Here is a 19,392-nt window from a genome sequence, read left to right as displayed (position 1 = left end):
CAGTTGCTTTTTTTGACTGCCCTGAGAGTACTTCAGAGCACACAGAGGAAAGCGAGGGGAGAGAATAACTTGGGCTGGACAGGAGAGCAAGCACTCCTTCCAAAATCCCCCCCAAAGTCAGGTCCCTGCCTGTGCTCTCTGCTGGGTGAAGTGAAGAAATGAGCAGCTCTGTGGGGACAGCAAAGTGTGCCCAGCCTGATCAAAGCAGGGCAAAAAGCAGGAGGGATGGGTTGGTGGAGACTGGGAGGCACAGGGGAGGAACTGGAATGGGGGCAGCAGGAACAGTGGGGCTGGCAGGGCACACTCCAGGCAAGGGACAGCTGGGGACCCCAGGACGAAGGGGCCAAGACAACAGCATGTTTTGAGAGGCGGGTAGAGCAAGGCTGGGTTTGGAGACCGCAAAAAAGGAAGAGGAATTCGGATTTTGGCAAGTCCTAGGTGTTACTGGGCAAGGAGATCAAAACCAGTCTCCAAATTAACACAGGCAGAAATAGGAGCGCAGAGGCAACTCTGGCACTTTTGACCTTAAAATTACAGAAGACAGTGAGCTGGAGGAATAATGACTCAATTCATCAGGAAACCCCCCCTTCCCAAAACTCCTCTTAAAAAGAGAAAGCCAAAAGGGCATTGAGCTGAACAAAAAAAACCTCTCCTGAACGTGGGAACTTTTGACATCTGCATATTTCCTGATGCTTTGTACCTTGCTAAACTGCTCTAAGAAAAGTGGAAGGTTGTGCATCATGCTTGTGCTCAGGGATCCAGCTCTGGGGATCCATGAAGGGATTTCCATCATGCTGTGAGGAACCCCATCCAGGGATGAGATCCATGGGGCCATTGGGGTCAGGATGCTACAGGAGCTGTGTGAGTGGGGCAGGGAAAGACCACCCCAGGCTCCAGAGGTTGCCAGCTCTCCGTTGGAGAAACGGGAAAAGGCTTTGCAGCACATGATCCATCTTTGGATGAAGAAGGATGTATTAGACATGGTTGGCTAAAGGGAGTTGGGTCTTGGCCTAGCTTGGAGCAATTTTCACACATACTGTGAGATGCCAGTGAAAGTCCTGGTGGAGTGTAAAGTCATTAAATGAGATGAAATTAAACAATTTAGTTATTTCTGCTTCATCATATTTGTGCAGTATGGCAGGCAGAATGAATTACTACTAATGATCAAATTTAGTAATACTAATTAAACTATCTCAATTTAATTAATACTAACAGAGAAAACAGACAAAATTACTAATGTAAACCTTGAACTTAAAATCAAAAGGTGCCTCTTCGCTTTTGTGAGTCACTGAATGTGAGGCTTTTCCCTGAAAATAGCCTGTGTAAAAGTGGCTCTTTGTACTCCCTAAGCAAGCTGCTCCATTGTATGGTTAACTACAGCTCTCCTCCAGCTTTCTTTCCCCCCTTTTTCTTCCCCTAAATGTTACTACTTTTACTCCTTGTTTTCCCAAAGAGCTTCCAGGAGAAGAATCTGAGCTCTGTTCAGACTCACTCACATCAACAGCACTGATAAAGCAGTTACCACTACTGGGACAAGTTCTGTCCTGGGTGCTTGTAGGAAGAGGGTTTATAAAGAGCCTGTGGAGCCTCCCTCGCTGGGAAATCATGGGATCACAGAATGGTTTGGGTTGGAAAGGACCTTAAAGATCAGATGATCTTCCCAACCCCCTGCCATGGGCAGGGACACCTTCCACTGGACCAAGTTGCCCATCCAACCTGGTCTAAAAAGTTAAAATTTAGCCCACAAGACCAGTAATTTGGGAAAACCCCAAACCCATCTCTACGTCAAGGAAAATGGCTTTAGAGTCACTGAGAGTTAATACCTTCAACCACAAAATAAAACTCCACAGATACACAAAGACTGCACTGCAAACCCTCCCCATAAAGAAAATGTGAATTTTAACCTTTATCTTATCTGAAAAAGACTAGATTTACTCTACTGTGCATAGATATAAGCAAAAGAGAAGCATAATTAAACAAAAATGTTATTGTATTTCTAAAACAAACTCCTGCCAATAACAAATCTTCCATCTCCTCCTCTCATCAGCTTCAATGAATGTACAGCCGGGTCCCATACCACAGATTCTCAGACATGATCTTTAACCTAAAGGACTGCAAGAAAGTCCTTAAAAAAACCCCAACAAACCAGGGAATAGCCAAACAAGGAATATAATGTGTCAAAGTGTCCTTCCAAAATCTCAAATCTCATTGTTTAGCACATGCCAAGATGAAAAAACCCAACACCGCATGCAAATACAATGTCTCAGTTTATCCTTTTTTTTTTCTTTAAAAATAGGTAGTTTTTCTGTCGTCATATTTAAGAAGATGTAGTTACAGAAAAGGCACAAAAGGATACCTGAAGTTGTATAAAGCTGCTCCAAGCAATGCAGAAATTAATAGAATCTTTGAATGATTTTGGGTGGAGGAAATCTTAAAGCCTGTCTTTTTTCATGTCCCGCAGGGCAGGGACACCTCCTCCCACTATCCCAGCTTGCTCCAAGCCCCATCCAACCTGGTCCTGGACACTTCCAGGGAAGGGGCAGCCACAGCTTCTCTGGAAAACCTGTGCCAGGGCCTCCCCATCTCCACAGGGAACAATTTCTTCCTAAATTATTGTGTTCAGCCTCAGAGGTGGCTGCACGGTGTTGGTTGTGACTTTGGTTACTCGTATCTCATAATTAAAATTACATTTCAGTGCCTTCTGCAGTGCATTCAGCTGCATCTCTTCATGTGTAATAACCAGTGTTTGTATAGATGATCTAACAGTTGGGTCACACAAGTGAATATGCCTGAGAATATTATGATTATAGTGTCAGTACTGTTTTCAAAGTTGAATATTAATAACTAAAGCACCTAAGGGGAAACCTAGAAAATATTTTTAAGTTTAGCCTTTTGGTTTTTATGAGATTTTTTTTTTTTAATCCTGGTTTTAAATTAAACTTTTCCAGTTCTACCTCTGTTCAAGCAGAAAATGCTATCAAAGCAAAAGCCTAAAATGAGACATGTTTTGCTGTTCTAAACTAAAACCAGGTAAATTTGAAAGCTGCAATTTCCCATGCTGTTAGCAATCCTTACTAAGAACAGACACCTTTGTCAAATTTAAAATATAAACAGGTTTTACCAAAATTAAGGTCATTTTGCTGTATTTCTTTTGAAAACCCAGTCTGTGTTATTTATATTTCTCTATGACAGTCCAGCACTAGGCAGGTGATGCTCAGTGTCTTGGGAACATGGAATCTTATGCTAACTGAGGACTCTTTCTCTGTTAAGAAAAGGCTTCTTTTGGTCCCTTTTTATGGAATTCACTATTAATTTTGGAGCAGGACAGTCTTACTTTGCAAAGTGCTCACCTCTGCAGCTTATTCACTCCTTGACCTCTGTGTTAATGCCATTAAGTTAAGGTGATTCCTAGAACAGAGGTAGCTTAATGCCTATCCATTGGGAAGGATGTAGGGATTGTGGCCTTTAATTTTTGACCTTCATTGTAGACTGTGGTCCTAATCCTTTGATTGCAGAATTCTTAAAAAGTATATATGGCAGCTGGCAAAAAATCTTAATGTTCCAGTAAATGCAAAAGCCATAAATTCAGCTGCTGACCTTTTCCATCCAGGTCACATGTGACATCTACTGGAGTTTGTCAGGCTGGGTGGAATTTATGGAGCTCATATAGGTATCAGCTGCAAAGGCTGAACTTTCATGAAATGTCTTTCAAAGGCACTTCCAAAACCCTTGTAAAAAGTCAGTATGGCTTTTTTTTTATTCTTTTTTTTTTAAGGGTATACATTCTGCACACATTTTAAAAGGTCTCATCGTGCCACCTCTGCAAATTTTCAGCACCTGGGAAACTTCATCTCTTAAATTATTACTCTTTACAAAATAGAGAAATCAGGCCAGGCATGTAATTACTGCCATCACCACCTTCCAACAGCCCCTTCCCAAGGCTGGCTCTCTGAGCATTCCTTTCTTTCTGGTGTGCAGCCTCCTGCCCCTCGCTGGGATCGATGGTATCGATGGCGTATTGTCAGTCAGAGAAATGGGATTTGATAGTGCCCTCAAGCAGTTGGGAAGGAGGGAAGGAATACAAAACCTGCCCAGGTCCACACCGTCAGCGTGAGATCAATGCTCTCAATATTACGTTTGCCGCCACGTAGCGCCCTAACTGTCGCAATTAATAATGTAGAAGGAGCTGATTAACTTAAGTAAAGTGCTCTCCACTGTGTAAACACATCAAGATCTATAGGGCCAAAGAGGAAAGAACGAACAAAACGTCATTTTTATATTTTATGTGGACACATTCTTGCTTTCTATTCTGCTCTTGTAACAATTACTGTACTAGCCACTCTGACAGAGTCAATAAATTGATCGTGGGCCTGATGCAGCAGCGAGCAGACTAATCCAATACAACATTATCTGCTGTGGAGGCTGGGGCAGGCAGTGGTGGCCAGGAAATCAGCCAAGCCAGCCAACAGCAGCAAGGGGCACAGAACCATAACCTTGCCCTAGCCTGGCTTCGTTTGTGTGTGTGAACGTAGGGGTGTGAGCAGTGCTCTGCCCATGCTGCACCCTCAAAAGCCTTTCCAAGACTCCATTTTGCAGGAATCAGGCCCTAAACTGGACCCTGTGGCTCAGGGAGGATCAGCTCATCTCATTTTCTCATTAACTTAAACACCTGATGACTTTTCCCCCACTACACCAAAGTCATGCTCCCCACAACTGCACCCACCAGAACACAGCAGGAACTGCTGCCTGTCCATCAAAAAACAAATCTGGGAATCCCCTCCTATGTCCCCTGACCTGTGAACACAGGGAATGTCACATTTTGTCAGCTTAAATGGCCACTTGGGTCTGGTATTATGTCTCTGACAGTGGTTGCAGTCCTCTTGGGAGGAAGCTGCAAGAATCCCTACAAAAGGAGATGGACCAAAATGATTTGGCCTGAGGGGAAGCTTCTTCCCAGCCCCATGCAGTAAGTGGTAGGCCTTGTAAATCCATGTTAGCGGGGAATATGAGATTGAAAAAATAAAAATAAAAGAAAGTTTCCTGCTGAATGGAAAAAAGAAAACTGTTTTTTGGCAGAAGTTCTTCAAGAAGGAGAACATAGGCCATTGTTATTATGAAGACTTTTCAATGAAAACACAGAAAATCATTGCCTTTTAGAGTAATTGTTTAGCTAAAGAAAGGTTACACAGCTTGTAGAGAATTTAGTAAGAAATTAAATCTCTCCAGCTCATTCATCATATTTCTGCATTTGCCAACTCTTCCCACCAGGCCCACACTTACTTCTTCCCTTTCTTCTCCCCCACTGTGGAGTAAGTAATGGCCATAAAACCCACAGAAAGGCAGCCTTACGCACAGGCTTCCTGGTTATTGTGAGGAGGGGGAAAACTCAGTAAGTTTAATTGCTTAGTTTGGGAAATTCTTCTATGTCCATTGTAAATAATTCTATGCTAAATCTACTGGAAATAGGATGCTGAGTGCTGGTTTCCAAAAAAGAGTCTGAACTGTTCACCAGAGCCTACGAGGAGGAGGAGGAAGAAAAAGCCCAGGAACAACGACTTCCCCTGCTGAGGACTAACCCAGGCATTTTGGGACTGATTTGGCTCCATCCCACTCTGAAGATGCAGCCACATGATGGCATTAAGAAGTTTTCTGTGAATCTTTACCTCTATAGAGCAACATGTGCTTTCTTTTTGAGGTGTGCCGTTCTCAGCTCTTTTTAGGAACTGACCTGAGAGTGGAATTTGCTATCCACACTCTCTCTAGGCTCACACTGCACTTTCAGGGCTGTCTCCAGGCCACCCTCAAGTTCAGAATGGTATTCCTACATCCTGGGTGGAAGAGGAAACACAGCACCAAAATTCAGGTCATGTGTCAGTAGCCTGATGCCATTGGTGCAACAGAAAAGCACTTTTTGGACAGAGATCAAAACTTTGAGTGATCATAAGGGGGCTCCAGGTCTTGGAGGAGAGCAGCCTCCACTTTCCTTTGCCAATATGGGAAAATCCACAGATCCCTGGAGGATTTAGGAGCAGAGTAAGCCCTCTAAGTTCAGCAGAAAGTAACAGTTCCACGCCCCAAAACTGTTTTTATACCTGATCTATGCAAATTTCTCTTCTTTACACACTAAAGATGTTATTCTTTCATGGAAATCGTGTTCTGAACCTCTCACTATATTTTCTGGACAGGCCAAGAGAAAGAAAATGAACATTCAAGTGTGCTTAGAAGTGCTTTGCAGCTGAAATTGGACACATGTACTGGCTTAGGGAGGTTACTGTATGGAATATGGAATTCTTAGAGGACTGAGCCTAACAAATGCTTCCAAGTTAGTGGTTTTTATCTCCATTCACACTCAGACACAAGCAGTACATCCAGCCTCGAGGATGAGTATTCTAATCCTGAGGAGGAACAGTCCTCTGAGCAAGAAGTAGCTGTGACCTGGCTTATAAACAGCTCTGCACAGAACCCCCAAAACCCAAAATAAAACCACCAAAACAAGAGGCCTGGTGTCTTTCCTACAGCCTCTCCTGTTCTCTGCCATGCCCCTCCTCTGAGGTGTGCAGAGCCAGGCGATGGCTCAGCTGTCAGCACAGTGCCACAAAACCCTGCCCTACCCCTGTCCCCCAGGGCCAGCAGGTCCTGCCTGTCTGACCAGTGCCATTCCTGGGCTCTGGGAACAGGGATGAAGGCAGCAGGGTGTGCAGGCAGCCAGGCCAGGCAGCCCCTGGTGCTCATTAAAAAGCACATGGCCACGAGCTGCGTGGGGCTCAGTGTCCCCTTGGGAGGGGGCAAAGGGCAGGGCACAGTGGCAGTGAGCAGCAGGGATGGAAAATCCCCCTGAAGCCAGGCAGACGTTGGATTTGTGCAGAGGAGAAAAATGTGTGCACTGGTTTCTTTCTTCCATAGGGTGGCAATGGAACCTGGGCACAGAGCGGCTCCGCGGTTTCAGCCGCAGGAGCGAAGCGCTGCAGGAGCTGCATCAGCTTCCCAGGCAAGGTGCTGACTTTGATCTATGGATCCTATACACTTCTGGGGCCTGCCACAGACAGGGCTGCTTCCCTGCCTGCCTCCTGGAGAGGGGCATCACCTGCACCACGCTGCTCGGATTCCAGAGTCTGGGCAGCAGCGCCTGGCTGCTCTCACAGAAGGACCCTCTCCTCTGGAATTCGCCTCCCCCCCAGGTCTGACAGAGCTCACATCTGCTATCCTACAGGACACAGCATCCAGCTCATTTTTTTTCTCATGCCCTTTGTTTTAAAGTGCTGCCAGTGAAAAATTGCAGGTTGCAGTTTGCTCTCTAGAAAAAAAAAAAAAAAAAAAAGGCTTGTGGGGAAGCAAAACAAGCTTTGCCTTGTCTCTGGGAAAGAAAATAATTGTACAATTAGGTTTGTGGATGCACCTGAGGCATGCTGTGGTTTTTTTAGAGATAAATAAAAGCCCAAAAGGAGAAAGCTACAAAGATACCACTGTCTAATTTGGGAAGGGCAGGGAGCAGGAGAAGATCTAAAGGAGTTAGCAATTTCCTTGTACTATAAACACATTGCTAAACTTCAGTGATTTCCCTCCTAAGTTACTATTGCTCTTTTAAAGATGTATTTCACAGGGTGCATTTTTGTACCTGGTCTTTATAAGGCTGTTCTGCTGAGCTTGCTCGTTTTCATACCTGTTATTTTGCTGCCTAGATAAGCTTGTTTGACTTTTGGGGTTTTTTTTAAAAAACTTTATTTCAGTGTTCTAGGCAGGTTACAGGCCTTTTGTTCCAGTTGTTTAGTGCTATGAAGAATGACCTCTATCTGGAGCTCTCTTGCAGCTGGGTGGCTCTAGGGCCCCACCAGGGAAAGTGTGAAAACACAAGACTTTTGCTTATTATCCAGGATCTGACTGTGCTTTGGGATTGTGCAAAGGCAGAACCAAGAAGAGTTTCTACTTCTGTCCTTCTAGAAATAAGTTTTATCTTTTCCTACAGAAAGCCAAGGGAATAAATATTTGGGTTTGTGCTTAACTAAGTTTTTAGAAACTACCTGGGATGGATCTGATATAGAGCGTGTTTACAACTAGAGAGGGATTTTCCCTGAAACAGCTGGTCAGGGCTACAGGATTCACTTTCTCACAGGGCAAAGTGGTTGATTCTCTGCCTGGGTGTCTGCAGTAGGAGGCAGTTTCTGTTCCCTGCATCCTCACAACCTCCCTGTGCAGGGCACATGGGCCAGTGGCAGGTAGGAGTGATTAGATGGAGCAGGCATGCGTTTTTCAGGAGCTGTTTTTAGCATCCCAAGTACAATTTCCAGGAAGACGTAGGCTAAGTAGGTGGCAAACAGGACTCAGCATAGTAAACAATGTTTAGTGTGAAGTGGAGCTGCAGCATGATGAGTACAGAGCACGCGGATCCCTAAAGGAATTTTGTACCCTAGAGCAAAGCCAGGGCATTAGAGAGCAGCAAACAGCATTTGGAGTGGTGAGTGGCAAACCCTGGCCACAGGCTGCTGGTTTAACATTCCCAGCTGCATGCACTCTCAGCCCATAGCCTGTGTTTCACTATTAATTTTAGGAAAAAACCACCTCAAAATGCAGACTCCTTCATGCACATTGGTGCTACTGAGAGGCTGGTCCCTAATTAATGTGATGGGACTTTCCCATCCCTCCACCACCCTCTGTATTTCAAGTCCCTGGCAATATGAGAGACGTATCTATTACTTAGTCATGAGGTATCCAGACCAACTTGCTTTTGAAACCAGAGCCCCCTGTACCCCAGGCATCCTGTATTTCTGATTTGCATATGGAAAAGGCAGTTAAAAAGCTGATGCCCCCATATTGCTTGCAAGTCAAGTAGCAAAAGTAAATGATTTATCAAGCAAAGGTTACAACACCTGTGCCTTTTTGTCAACATATACAGGGGAGGCCAAGTCAAGTGTTGCTTCTAATAGCTCAAACAGATATTTAGATTCAAACAAGCCCCAAGACAGGACAATTGTGCAGTGAGTGGAGTGGCAGAGTGATGGACAGTGTAAGCAGTGGGTGCAAAACCAGACCAACTGAAAAGTCTGGAAACTGCTAAAACCAGGCAAAGCCAACAGCCCTGTGGGTGCTTTTGTTACCAAATCAGAACTACTGACTTAAAGCAGTTTATTTCCCTCTTCTGTGATGGACTGGTTGTCCTGTTGCAACCTTTGCTGACACAAGGAAGATGACTTTTTAATAAATATTATATAAACTCTGTAAAATTCCTTTAAGGAGTTACATTTGCCACAACATGACATAAATCAGAACATAGTGCTAATGGAAATGTCTACTGATATTTTTTCTAATACTGATTAAGAAAGGCACTGTATTTGGTTGTTTAGAGACAGCCCAGGACAGAATGATCCTTGCCCCAGCCCATTGTACATTTGCCTGGGATTTTATTCCAATGTTCTGGGAATGCCCATGTATGGGAACTGTGACTCCTGCTCCGTGGAGCTGCCACATCCCTGTGCACAGACTGACTTCTGCAGCACTTGAAGACTAATAATGATGATGATGATGTGTAAATAGTGCTTATAGTGCAATGTTCCACCAAGACAACATCAGAGCCACCAAAAATCTGACCAAAATATTTTCATATGGGTTGTAGCTGGACTATAGTTTTTAAAAAGCAGATGTTCAGATACAGCCTTCATTTTTATTTTATTGTTCCAGCAGTAAAGAGTCACTTAACCCTTATGTTTAAGCTTGACTACCAGAAGCTTGGAGTGTTCACTGCGTCCTCTTGTCTCAGGGAGCTGTGTCCCTGACATTTAGTGGTCCTCAAGACCTGTATCTTAGCCTGACTTTGCATGTACTCTAAAGATCCTGATGGAAAGGAGCCACCCCAGCTGCTTTTAATAACACAGTCCTATGTGTTTTTACATTCTGATTTTGAAAATATCCTAAGTGGTCGTTCTATATCCTAATGCTCTGCAAAAAGGAGCACAGAAGCCTGTTTTTGTTTAGAGGAATGCTACGTAAATCCCAAATCATTGCAGTTAGCACTTCTACCTCACTTCTCTGACTGAAAGCACAGTCAACTTCAGAGTTCTTTCATAAATAAGTAGTGAGTTTGCTGATAAATTATATATTTAGTATCAAGTGGGTTGTGGTGGTGTAATGATGTATAGAAGCAGGGAGATGCAGCTGGAGTCAGAGACTGGAAGTCAGTCTCCTTGCCCACTGCAGCATGTTAGACTTTAATTGAAAGCTGTGCTTGAGTATTGTTTTTCACTGTACAGCATTGTTATTCACTACACTGCATTACAGAGGAGCACTTAAAGTAACGCTAGAGCACTTTAAAATGATTTAAGTCATAAATAAGGAGGATAAAAGTTTACAGTCAACAAACTTATCTGGGAAACTTAGGCTGCAGGATGCAAGTAAGTTTTAAATATCTTTGGAGACTTAATACTGTTGTGTCTTACTACATAATCAATTTACCAACTAGGAGTTTTTCAAGTCTTCTGGAAAAGGTAAGTAGCATTCTCCAAAGGGTTTCAGGTTTCCTGAGCTATGAAGGAAAAGACCAAATGCTTAAGGACTTTAGCAGTACACCTTAACATTCCTGTTTCTCAATTTCAGCGAATTTCTGTGTATTCCAGTTGTTTCTAAAACAAATGGAGAAATATGATTTAAATGGGAAGGTGCATGAGAACTTGTCACACCCATGACCCCCATAAAGCACAAGGCTGGAAAAGTGGGGTGCAGGCTGAGTTTTGTTAAGGCATGAAAAAACCCCCCAGAATCTGACGGGTTAAACCCCTCTCTGCATTGCTGCTGTACTTTCTGTGACCCTATTTAATGCAGAGAAGGTTTGAGATTCGATATAGTTTAACCTGTGCTGTGCACAGAGCTATAAACTAAAGCCCCTAACAAATTGTACACAAAGAGCAGACAGCAAAAAACCACGTTGTGCTCACAGGCAGCTGCATGCAGCCCTGTAAACTGGAAATCTTTGGGAATGAGTGACCTGTGCTTCAGTGACAGTGGAGGTGCTGAAGCCATCACAACGAGGAGTCTGTCTTCGTGCACCTCCTGTGGCATGTGACAGCCATTAATCTGCACACTAATTATTCAGAAGCCTATAAACCATTGTAAGAACTTACAAGAGCCAAGGGTAGTAATGCCCAGTTTGCCAGTTATTTGAATTATTGCTTTTTAGTCACTGCAACCAGCTCAAAACAAAATCACAAATATTTTGTGTAGTTGACCTTTAAAAGAATTGCAATGTAGTCAAGCAATCACTTCAAACTATAAACTACAGTTGTCCTAAAGCACTAACTCTGCTCACTTTTTTATACCTTCCCCCCCATGATAACGTGATATTAAGCCCAGACTTAATTTTTTCAACATCTGGCTCAAATTAGCTGCTAACAAAACTGCCAACAACTATTTTCTTAATCGACCCTGGGAATTTGATACAGCTTGGAAAAAGCACATTTAAATCTCGTCCTTCTCCTAAAGAAACACAAATGTTTACTTGAGCTTCTGATTTGACCATAGCAGGACCATGAATTCAGCTAACCCAGCTTTATAGGCCTGCCGCAACTGGACTTTTTTTCTCTTTGCATAAGGAAAACAGATGTGCTCACAATCACAAAAATCTGCTCGCTCAAAGCCCACCATACAAATGGCCAACCAGGAATTTGAGTATTTTTTTTTACATGGAAGTCACTGGAGCAGTCACTGCTGGGAGACTACAGGGCACTGGTACCTGATGGGTCTCTCTGAGCTCCTTTTACATATCACAGACTGGTTTGGGTTGGGAGGGACCCTAAAGATCATCTTGTTTCATGGGACACCTTCCACTAGCCCAGGTTGCCCCGAGCCTTGTCCAGCCTAGCCTTGGACACTCCCAGGGATGGGGCAGCCACAGTTTCTCTGGGCAACCTGTACCAGGGACACCCCACCCTCGCAGGGAAAGATTTCTTCCTACCATCTAATCTAAACACATTTAAATGCAGTGCCTGGGGAGCAGGTTGGAGCCAAAGCCTTTGAAACCCCGGCCCTAGAGCAAACAACTGGGAGCCAACACCTTAGAAAGCAGAGAGAGGTCCTTCCAGCTATGAAAGCAGCGTTATCACCACACAAGCCCCAAAAATAAATTAAAAAAAAAAAAAAAACAAAACAAAGAAAAAACCACAACAGACAAACAAACTGCAAGTGACATTTCACTGTAGTTACTGAGACCATGTGGGTGAAGTGACAGCGGCAGGGCAGCTGCTCCGCGGGGACACGTTAGAGGACACTGGAGGAGGAGGAGAAGAGGCTGCAGGCAAACAGAGAAGTCGAAAGCGGCCCACCTGAGTCTGTTGAGGGATATTTACAAAGCTTGGATCCCGTGGTCCAACACTGACGAATCGGTTTGCGGGGGAGGTGCTGGGTGTCGAGTAGGCTGTGAAGGGAAGGGACACATGCGTTGAGGAAGCGGCACTAGATTGCACACGAACAACACCAAAACACACTGTCTCAGAGCCACCTAAGCAGATGTTTGACATAGAAATGTGCGAACGTTTTAGAGAGCGAGAGTTTGGTTCGAGACACTGGAAAGGTTTGGGCTTTATGGTGGGGGGACCGACACGTAGGGGACTGGGCTGCTGGGAGAAGGGGACGGCCACAAACGTGGGCTCAGGGGAGGGTGTGCAGCTCTGCAGCCTGAAGGAGAACCACTGCAGGCCTTTCCATGATGGGCTGGCACAGGAGATTTCTGCAGGTCCTCACTGTTTTCACTCGAATGTCTGGTATCTCTATTTTTAACAGAGTTTTGTATAGCAATGGAATTACCTAAGTGCTCATTAACAGAATCAGACCCTTTATTTCATGCTAATCCAGCGTTCTCACTGGATATAAAGTTTTGGTTTTCATACTGCTGTGGTCTGCACTCTCTAAAATGTTCACTTGATGTGTTTGACAAACTAGGAAGATCCTTTCGGTAAAAAATTAATGGGTTGCAGTTTCACTGGGGTGGTAAGTGCAATCAGTCTGAAGGCTGGAGCTGCCTTTAAAAACTGGAGTGGCTCCCATAAATGTAAAGCTATTAAATGCAATGCAAGCCAAGAACCCAGATTACTTCCAAACTTGAAGTACTTTAATGATTTTATTGTTGCATTATATTCTCCACTGCAACTGTCCACAATGCCACGTACTTCCACATCCAAAAGCTTTCAATGCATTTTTAGTCTTCCTCTCATTTGAAAACCCTCAAGCAATCGTCTCTCTTCCTCAGTTTTTTGCATGTTTAGATCTAAATTCGAATAACGCAAATAGATGCCTTAATACAAAGAGGGCTCCTATCTATTTTGAATATATTTATGGGAATGCATTCTGCTGAATAAAATCCCCAGACAACCTAACTATCCAGTAAAGAGACAAAAAAAAACAATAGTAAAAGGAAAGTTACTTGCCAAATTCCAGTCAGGCTAAATATAATGTTGAGGCCTCAACATTACAGAAAAGTAAAGTGAGTTAAGAGTCAGAGAAGACACTGAGTTGGCTGTGTGGAGGAAACTCTTTTACCTTTCTGAAAGCAAATGTTTAATGAAGAGGAGGAGCTTTTGGTTTAAGACTGCCAAATCAGACCAATGCTCCACCTTGGCCATTGTCACCTCTCTTAGAAGTCATAAGCAGATGCAACCAAAACAGGTCACATATTTACTTTCTCCCATTCTTTCCCACCTCTGATTATTTTCAGTTCAGGGACTTCCTGTATTCAAGGCCCTGGAGGGATTTCTCACCCAATGTCCAATCTGCACTTGGACCATGTGGATGTTCTGCCTCCCACACAGCCCTTGGGTGATGAGTTCCCAAGTCCAGGAGCATGCAGAACCACATCCTTGAAGTCCCACAAATGTCTTGTGATGCCTCTTAGCTCTCACAGTTTCATCAGAAAACTCCCTTTGTCAAGATTCCCTGAAATCACCCCAGGAACTGCATATCTTCATTTCCTACTGATATGAGGGGAGATAAGGCACTCCTGGATTCTAAGCAGGAATTTTTCCCACTTGTTTCTGGTGAGGTGAGCTTTTCTCTCCAAGAAGCTAACACTTGCAAAAATCATGCAAGGAACACTTCTCCTTCACAGAGTCTTAAAGTAATTTTAACATTCATCTTCCTGAGATGGTTTTGCAAATCGTGGTGAAGCTTGAATATTATGAGCAGGTAAGCTGGATGTTACTCCTACCTGCAAATCAAGGAAGAAATTTACTGAGTAGATCTGGTGAGATGTTCTCGTCACTTTTACCATGTTAATTTGGTTAATAATTCAAAGAAGCCACATATTTGCAAAGGGCATTTCCCTGTTGCTAGTGCCTTGTATTAAGATTCTTCTGTGCTCTCCTTTGTGGAGGTATTCTTTTTTTTAAAAAATAACGAACTAATATTGTGCAAGACTAAGAATTCCTTCTACAGTGGGGAAAATTAACTGAGAGCTCACAAATCAAACATCTGTTGTTTGGTTCTCCTGGTCTACTTTTAAAGAAGCAGATTGAGTGGAGAGGCCATTTAATCCCTTGGAGCAGGTAAGTTCCACCCAGAAGGGAAGGAACTCAAGATCTTGTTTACAGTTCCCCGCTGGCAGATACTTTTGCTGTGATATTTGGTAGAAAATCAAAGGGGAACCAGCAGAATGCTGACTTAAATGGCTTCTCTGTTCAAACAAAAAAATTCGAAAGCATTTGAAAAGTGTGCAATATGCACAAAAGTCCCCTCAAAGCTCGCTGGGTGAGTTGCTATGTATACCTTCCTTCCGCTCCAAACGATGTTTAATTTGCTTTCTGAAAATACTCAGATGTCAGCTTGGTATTTCCTTCAGGTCATATAACTGCACTGATGAAGCCAAGGAGGGAAGAGCACCAAAACGACAAATATGCAGAGGATTTACACTGGACTCTCCCAAGGTGCTGTTCCCTCTTTGCTGTAAAATGTCCCGGGATGTTTGTGGATTGGAAGGGGCCATTTTGGCTGGGAATATTAAACTGACATGGAATACACATTCCCCTGCTAGGGGGAGATTTGTTTCAGGAAACGGAGAAGTACTGAGTGTTGCTTAGACCATGATCAACTTCCAGCTGCATCTTACTGTCTTCAGATAAATACCCTTGGTTGACATGGAGGTGGGATTCCTGGAGGTCTGATCCCTAGACTTTGCCCCAGAATTAGGATGGGGCAAACTGTCTCACTGGATAAAGCTGGGTCACATTATATTATAGCATAAATATAAGCTAAGCCTATGCTGGGGTCTTCAAACTCCAGTTTGGGAAAAGCCAAAGCATGGAAAGGAACAAGGAACAGCAGCCAGATCTTAGGCAGATCTTCTCCAGATTTTATCAGCTTTGCTGCATGGGAATGGCAGAGACCTGCCCTGGTTCACACCAGCTGATAGGTGTCCTGTTGGGCATGAAGAGCAACAGCTTCCTGCCCAGCCTGCTCTTTCTGCTACTGGAATTCACTAAAGATTGTCTGCAACATCATAGCCCACAGCCAAGGGAATGAATGTGATGCCACAAATTTGCTATGATGCTTCACTTCAGGAACAAGCAAAACAGGAGCTGGCAGAGAAAGAACATTTGCTCACACAGACAGTTTTGATATTTAGCCAAAATGGCAAGAAATTGTATGAAAGACAAGACAAACAAACAGTTTTGGGGATGTTGTGTGTTTTAAAGTTGCCTGCAGTAGGGAAATGTTACTTTTAAATATACTTTCCTGAAATAATTGCTATTGAGAGCAGGAGTGTGTAATTTATCATCGTTCTGGATTAAAAGGACTGGCAAAGATGATTTGGGAGAGTGATGACCTAATGTACCACTCCCTTTTACAGACCAAGATGACAGGTACATGTGTTTGATGTGAAGAGTTGCCCTGTTTCTCAAGCTGCAGAAAGAGGATTAACTGGAGGAATGTGGTGTAGTAGAACAATTCCTACTGCAGTGCATCCTGCAGCCGAGTATCAGAGAGGGAACTGCAAATTTTAGGAAATTGAATAATAGTCAGCCCTCTTTTTTATGGATGGGGAAAAGAGCAAACAGAGAGCTCAAACTTGCCCAGAAGGTGCTCAGTCAATGCATAGCAGAGGAAGGGAGAGAAAGCCAATCTGATTGCAGGATCATGGAAATGTTTAGGTTGGAAAAGACCTTTAAGATCATTGAGTCCAACCCCTACCCCAGCACTGCCAAGGCCACCACTAACCCATGTCCCCAAGTGCCACATCCACAGGGCTTTTAAATCCCTCCAGGGATGGGGAGTACACTACTACCTCTGCTCCAGTGCTTGACCACTATTTTGAAGAAATTTTTCCCAATATCAAATATAAACCTCCCTTGGTGTGACCTGAGGCCATTTCCTCTTGTTCTGTCCCTGTTCCCTGAGACCAGAGTCCTACTACTCCCTAGCTGTCCCCTAGACAGCAGAGCCACAAGGTTCCCCCTGAGCCCCCTTTTGTCCAGGCTGAGCCCCCTCAACTCCCTCAGCCACTCCTGGAGCTCCAGACCCTTCCCCAGATCCATTCCTTTCCCTGGACACTCTCCAGCACTTCCATGTTTTTCTACTGGATTCGAGGTGTGCCCTCACCAGTGCCCAGCACAGGGGACAGCCCAGCCCTGGTCCTGTGGCCACACCAGAGCTGATCCAGGCTGGGTGCCTTTGGCCTTCTTGGCCACCTGGGCACACTTGGACTCATGTTCAGCTGCTGCTGACCAACATCCTCAAGTCCTTTTCCAGCTTCCCAGCCACTCTGTCCCAAGCCTGGAGAGCTCCACGGGATGTTGTGACCCAAGGGCAGGACCTGGCACTTGGCTTTATGAATCCTGTGCTACAGCCACAAGATAATTCTCCTCATCCTGACACAAATGCCATTTAACAAGAAAACTCTTTTGTTCAAAGGGACATTAACCAGTAATGAGTTCACTTAAGTTAAGAGTTGTGAATCTCAGAAAATAACACTTTGTTTTAAAAAGCTGTTTAAAAGTCAGGGAATACAGGATGGCAGTATCTTAGGCTGCTCTGGAATGATTTAATTATGATAGTGATAAAGCCCAAGTGGAATGTAGTGGAGGTGGTGTTTGCTTTGGGCAGTAAGATATAAAACCCCAAAACTGCCAAGTTCAAGAAAATATTGTGTTGTGTTTGCAATGGGTTACCAACCAAAGAAAATCAAGAAGAGATCTGAGATAAGATAATGTTGGGTCTGCTTCTGGTATCAAAGATATATTCTATTGAAAAAGGTTTTGTGGAGGAAAAATGAACATCCCAAACCTTGTGAATCCTATCTCCATTGTGCCATCTGACTGAGGAAAATGCTGGCTTTCCAAAGGGAAAGGATTCACAGGATTCACAGCTGAAATTGTCAGCTCCCAGAGCATGCCTGGCCACCCAGTAGTGGCAAATCCCCAGTGTGCATCTCCAGGGGCTCTTCCTTCCTTGGACAGCACTAATGTTCATGTTTTGGTTAATGTCACAGCTGGAGAGTTTCACTATTGCTCTGAGAATCATTAACCACCTTGTTGTGATTTTTAGCTCTCATTCCCAGGAGGCCATGCTGTATTGAACAGCTGCTCCTGGCTCCTGCACCCCTCAGGAGGGCCATATTCCAATTTTTGGTTGGGCCGTGACTGCATTTTGTTTCTGCTGAGGGCTTTCTGCTAGACCAAAAAAGGGAAGGAGAATGGAGCAAATGCCAACCCCTTTCACTCCATTTCCTAGGGAGGAGGGGGGATCATTCTCTTCCACACGGCTAAGGAGAGAGTCTGGCCAAAATTTAACATCACTCCTGCCTTTGTTGCATTAGTGACTTTCCAATATCCTCAAGCTCTGCGGGGCAGTCAGCCATAGCCCGGCGACACTCCCAGAACCGGTGCGCTCCAGCAGCTCGTAACCATGGAAAACACCTTTTTGTGAGGCTTTTATGGAACTCTGGTGAATCTGCACTCGCTGTTTGAAGGCTAATATTTAGTTAAGGAAAAAATAAACACGGAGGGAAATGGAGGGTTGGTCCTGATTGACACACTGAATGGAGCCCAGTGGGTCCTCCTGGCAAACCCTGCCTGCGACGCCTCAAACTTCAGTTTGCTTTCCTCTTTATGTGGCCAATGCTTCCACTGGCTTTGGTTTACATGTCATAGTTTTTCTTAGAAAATATTTCCTATAATCTACTTTTCTGTAAAATTTTCCCCTAAATTAAATTATATGCTTGTTTACAACTCGAGTCACTGTTATTCAAACCCCTCACCAAAAGGAAGATGCGTGCCTGAATATGTACAGAACTATATGTTTAGTCATCAGCGTGGCTAATTAACAAACAGTAATTATTTTCCTAATCTTTTGTTTAAATACCATTAACTGGCTGCTCTTGAGAAAACCTCCATTCCCAATTAACGTGGCAGCTGTCTGCTGAACACAGAGCCCAGTGACCAGCCCCAAGCAGACACCGATGGGTGTCCTGCTCCCTTCAGAGGAGAAATACCCATTTTTCTGCCAGCTGAGAATCTGGCTAGACACACTCTGAGCTTGTTTACACAATCACCATATCATAAAAATTAAGATTAGTGCTAAAATGTTGTTGGGAATTTTTTCTTTTCTTTTTGACACCAAACACTGCCAGTAAACTGAGTCACAACCGTAATGACAAGTACACACTGACCTAGTTTTGTTTTTCCCGGTTCTGAAGGCAAGGAAATAGTAAGGCACTGCTGACTGTGTTCAGTGATAACTATGACTAAACATTAACCTTTTAGATCCCACCGCTGAATCTTATTGATAGGACTCAAAAGTCCCCTTGGAAAGTGTCAAACCTTCCTGACAGCACCAGTGTTGGTCTAAGGTCAGAAAGAGGAGCGGAGGGGAGGGAATGAATCAACTTCTTCACTCAACAAAAATCTGCTGATCAATTTGAGAAGTCCTGATTCTAGAAGATCGTGTTCACAATCTCACCAGACTGTCTCATACTAAAACCCATTTCAATTTCCAAGCGAGCCAGAGCATCTTGCTGAGTTTGCAGTTGATGCACTATCGTGTAGCAGAAGGCAATGAAAACCTCTGAGGAACTACCAGATTTTAAAAATGCCCCCTGGAACCTTTGCAAGTCTCCTGAACAGTGTATAAAGCTTTAGAAATGTAGGCTTCACTTGGTCTGAAGAGTGAGTACCTCTTTGCACATCCAGCAGTGGTTGCATATAGCATTTAAATAATAAGCTTGAAAAGCACACAAAGGGATTTGCTCTTTCGATTAGATTGATTTTTGTTTGTGGATGTTATTTGGACTCCCTTCACTGTGGAACAAGTCCCCTACAGTTGCCATTAAAGCACTGAAAGCTTCCCTTTTGTTTTTAAATGTCAGTTTGAGCATAGCTTCATTAAATCATTTCACAATTAACTCCCTGAACATCCAGACTTTTT

General features: G+C 43.9%; 1 protein-coding gene across 23 annotated transcripts in view; it reads right to left on the bottom strand.

The window, feature by feature from the left end:
• Window positions 1–19,392, bottom strand: part of NFIA (nuclear factor I A) — a 406,668-nt gene that overhangs the window by 17,492 nt on the left and 369,784 nt on the right. For 13 of the 23 annotated variants that reach the window (XM_064429047.1, XM_064429048.1, XM_064429053.1 and 10 more), the window contains one exon: window positions 12,306–12,397. The exons of 3 other annotated variants lie outside the window; for them this stretch is intronic. In XM_064429047.1, the coding sequence (XP_064285117.1) occupies window positions 12,306–12,397 (92 nt within the window). Of the gene's footprint in view, window positions 1–12,182; window positions 12,398–19,392 lie in introns of those variants that run through there. 7 more of the 23 variants (XM_064429042.1, XM_064429040.1, XM_064429044.1 and 4 more) reach the window with 1 other exon arrangement.

This window comes from Passer domesticus, chromosome 7 (genome assembly GCF_036417665.1).
Source record: "Passer domesticus isolate bPasDom1 chromosome 7, bPasDom1.hap1, whole genome shotgun sequence".
NCBI lineage: Eukaryota > Metazoa > Chordata > Aves > Passeriformes > Passeridae > Passer > Passer domesticus.
The sequence above is the reverse complement of the archived record's forward strand: the minus strand, read 5'-3'. Positions and strand labels throughout refer to the sequence as shown.